Source organism: Gavialis gangeticus, unplaced genomic scaffold (assembly GCF_001723915.1).
Source record: "Gavialis gangeticus isolate Ggan-Ray unplaced genomic scaffold, GavGan_comp1, whole genome shotgun sequence".
NCBI classification, from domain to species: domain Eukaryota; kingdom Metazoa; phylum Chordata; order Crocodylia; family Gavialidae; genus Gavialis; species Gavialis gangeticus.
This window is the reverse complement of record NW_017729027.1, coordinates 32,165,366-32,169,755: the sequence shown is the minus strand read 5'-3', so window position 1 is coordinate 32,169,755 and position 4,390 is coordinate 32,165,366. Positions and strand designations below refer to the sequence as shown.

Genomic DNA, 4,390 nt, shown 5'->3' with positions numbered 1-4,390 from the left:
ACGTGGCCTGCACAGCATAGCTGTTACTATGCCATCATTAGTACTTCCTCTGCATTGTCCTGGCTGCTCACAGTTATTTTTAGCAGCTATGTTGCTGTAGTGATGTGCTATAGTGAGGTGGCTTGTTGCTACGGTGAAGAGCATCAGCATCACACTTTGTGCCCACCTATGCTACTTTGCCATAGTGATAAGCTATGTCACCATAGCTCCTTGCTACGGTGACATAGTATCTCATGTAGATACTTCCGTTGTCATTCAAGGTAATGGTGCATATTTTGAAAAGTAGTTTCTAAGCCAGGATGGCATCCTTTCACAATACACTGTATGTTGAATGACTAGTTTACTTCTAAAATATAGATATGCTTTTTATAAAGATAACACCCTACTTTTAAGGGAAGAAATTACCAAGAATTTCAGATTAATATTTATCATAAAAATATTACATTAGGGTTACATTATATGTGGTCACTCCTTTTTTCAGAAAAGACGGACTGGTTAGACAGAAAGGTATAATATGACACAGAAGCAAATTCTTAATTGAAATAATACTGTCATCATCAGCCTTTTGTGCAAGCAAATATTGCTGGAAAGAATTATTTATGTTAAAATTATTTTTACTGTGTTTTGATTTGTTCATAAAAAGAAATACATTAAGAAAAATATAAAAAAATATTACTGAGGAAAAGAATCTGCACTGAAAAACATCAAAAAAGAAAATAAAGAAAAAAGAAAAGAAAAGAAAAGAAAAGGAACAGAAAAGTAACCCCCCTAAACCAACAACTGAATTTTGGTGTGGCTTACCTAAACACTCCTCATCTCATCTGCTGCTTAGTTGTCCATTGCCTGAGAGTCCCTGAAATGTGAGACAGAACAAACTCAATATAATCAACATGTAACCTTCTGACTCTATTTCAACAATATTTCAGATTCAAGTGTCAGGACATATGCTTCAAAAACTATTAAAAAGTTAGCATGCAACTCCAGCTGCAAAAGATTTTTTTTACAAGCTGAACAGTAATAGACCTATGCTTTATTCTCATCAAAAAAGTAAACCAATCACATTGACAAAAAGCCACCATAAACAAAAAAACTGTATTTAAAAGATTAACAGTTTTGGCATCCCTACCATCAAGTCTTCTGTTCTTTTTTTTTTCATCAAAATTTAGGTTATATATTTGTTGTTAGCAAGAGTTGCATTACTATTATTGTTAATTTTAGTTCTGTTTATTACCTTGAGGGTTATGTATTGTAAAATAATTTTGTTGTCACTAGTTAATGTTAATTAGTTTTTTAAATAGCCTATAAACCTATTTGTTATCTTTTGGTAGGTTTACTTTTTTAACTATCAGTAACTTAACTGAGAATATTTAACATTACTGTTGCATACTCAAAATTACAGAGTTACTATTAGTGTTACCTGTTTAACGTTTAGTCATCCTTTGAGTCCTGCGACATATTTCCTTAATAATCATCAGCCATCAAGTCTGATAGTCTCAAAAGAAATATCAGCCCTCTAAACTGCCTTCAAGGGCGGTGATATTTAGCACTGAAAATTACAAATAGAGTTTTTGAAGTTGAATAGCAACAACTGGGCAGTGACACTGATGATTTGTTTGTCAAGACAAATTGTTATATACTACGCAAATGCAGGCAACGCACTCCTCTGAGTGAAAACAAATATGTGAATCTATGCAATGCTTACATGTTGAATGGGATATTTAATGTGCGGGGAAACTCAAAGGTTGAAGAACTAGCATTTAGACAGTCTAACAGTGGTAAGTAGTAATCTTACCTCTTTAAACTCCATTACATTCTCACGAGAGACATGCTAATACAAACAAGTCAATCAGAGTTTGTGTTTAGCAAGATCAAGCTTAGAGGATAGTTTAAAATCCATTTATTGTTCTAAAGCAATTTTTTCCATTAACATGTTATACATTAGTGGTTACTAACCATGATTCATGTAACAGTTTAGTTTGTTAACTTTTAAATTATTTAACAACCATAAGTTATTAATACAACTTTTAAAGTCTTACACAAAATTCTTAAAACAGGCTTGGGTTCATTTTTGTAATTTTTATATATAAAACATTTTAGGCATCTCTTGAAAAAGAAATAAAGCAGGCATTTAAAGCTAGAAAACAAGTAATTCCAAATTTAGTTTGTTACAAAAGGTTTCAGCTTTATTGACAAATTATGGCAAACATATTTGACAAAATTATGGTTTCCTATTTAGAGAAGCTTACACATGGAACTTTATGTGATTTTTTTTAACAAATACAGGTTAAAACACTGAACAAATTCAGTTAGCTACATACATACAGTAGCTGCTTGTTTTCAACCCCATTAAAACAGCATTTAAAATTAAATTTACAAACTGAATATCGAACATCTTAATCTAACTAACATATATTAAAAAAGACAGGTTAAAACATCTTATCTACAGCTTGGTTATTGTCTGATTCAAAAAAAATCATATTACAGTCTTTTAGCAACCCTAAACAAAAACTCAGCCTTTAGCTAGTATGGAGAGGCTCAAGATCTGTAACAGCATCATGCTTCTTAAAGATACACACAACAATGAATAACAACCAAGAGAACATCATCTTTTGAATGGTTTATAGACAATGCTTGCCAAAAAAATTTTTGTTTTTTTTTTTAAGTCCGTGTTATAAAATAATACTAATGCCAATGTCACTCCAGTGTTATAGGAAATACAAGTAGTACATAGGATAATAATGAGCAGTAATCCCTAGGATAGAAAAGAAATGGACTATTACTTGTCTCATTGCTGTTTATGTGGAGACCACAGGCTATTAATTGTCTTTGAGATGAGGTCACAGATGAGAAGGACCTTCAATATCTACCATAGGGGTGTTCCCTGTAACCCCCTCTGGCTGACCTTGGAGGTGGTGCCTTTAGGCTGGAACGGGTTGTGGCCCATTCTTCTTGTGCTAAAACAGAAGAAGAGAACAGTTTTTGTAAATCTATAATTGAAAAAACAAAATCATAAAAGTGCTGGCAACTCTTAGGCCAGGTACAGATATTACACTTTTATTGGTATAAGTGATCAGAAATTGGTAATCAATGTAATCAGCATGATCAGAAACAGGGAGGGACCAAGGAGGCCTGTGGAAAGAAGTTCTGAAAAGTCGATACAAAAGTGGATACATTATGCCGACACCTGGGCCAGGTACAGGAGCCCAAAACTGGACACAGTGCTCCAGATGTGGCCTCACCAGTGCCAAATAGAGGGGAAGAATCACTCTTTTCAATCTTCTGGCAACACTCCTACTAATGAAGCCCAGTATGTTGTTAGTCTTCTTTGCAACAAGGGCATACTGTTGGCTCATATTCAGCTTATTGTTCACTGTAACCCCCAGCTCCTTTTCTGAAGAACTTCTACTTATTCAGTTGGTCCCCAGTCTATACCAGTGCTTGGGACTGTTTTGTCCTAAGTGCAGAACTTGGCACTTGCCCTTATTGAAATTCATGATATATTTTTTGGTTTAATCCTCCAATTTATTGAGGTCTCTCTGAATCCTAGCCCTAAACTCCAGTGTATCTACTACTCCCCCACAGCTTGGTGTCACCTGCAAACTTGCTGAGGGTGCACTCCATCCCATCTTCCAGGTTGTTGATAAAGATACTAAACAAAACCAATCCCAGGACCAATTCCTGGGGCACTCCACTTGATACCAGCTGCCAATTAGACATCAAGCTATTGATTATTACCCTTTGAGCCTGACAATCCAGCCAGTTTTCTATCCACCTTAAAGTCTCTTCTTCCAACCCATACTTCCTTATTAAGGAATCTTATTAAAAAGGTTTAATGCTTTACCCATGAAACATGCAGTAACAATTAACATATCGCATTCCATCACTTTCAGCAGAGTATGAATATCCAGTTCACCAGTAATTCAATTATCTCCAGAAAAAATCACTACTTTAGTTTGCCAGCCCAGAACTTATTTTATATTGAGCTTGTAACATCTAAGCTAAAGCACCAAAGTGAACAACACTTTATACATCTTGTATGTTAAAGAGATCAGTAGTTGAATCATAAAAGGAAATAGATTTGATTTTCTACATCCATTTTGGACCAAAAGAAGGACAGAAAATGATGGAAGGAAAATCACTGAGAATAAGGCAAGTATATCAGGCAAAGGAGTTCTGCCATCTAGATTTTATTATGTATAGAAGAATTTTTGTCAACTTTTGAGCAAATTTTGTATTCATAGCAATGAAGTAAGTTTGGAAAGTTAAGTATAAAACTGGTTATGCTGGTACAAAGACTATGTTAATCTATATTTATGTATAATCGTTTATGAAGGCAACCTCTGTATAAGGGTTTATGAAGGAAGCATATAGGCAGCTGAGAGCCAATGAG

General features: G+C 34.4%; 1 protein-coding gene across 1 annotated transcript in view; it reads right to left on the bottom strand.

Annotated features, from left to right (window-relative positions):
• Positions 1–1,890: 1,890 nt before the first annotated feature.
• KHDRBS2 (KH RNA binding domain containing, signal transduction associated 2) overlaps positions 1,891–4,390 on the bottom strand; it is a 950,986-nt gene continuing 948,486 nt past the window's right edge. Inside the window, exon 9 of the mRNA XM_019520516.1 lies at positions 1,891–2,954. Within this exon, the coding sequence (XP_019376061.1) occupies positions 2,857–2,954 (98 nt within the window). The 3' untranslated portion in view covers positions 1,891–2,856. The remainder of the gene's footprint in view (positions 2,955–4,390) is intronic.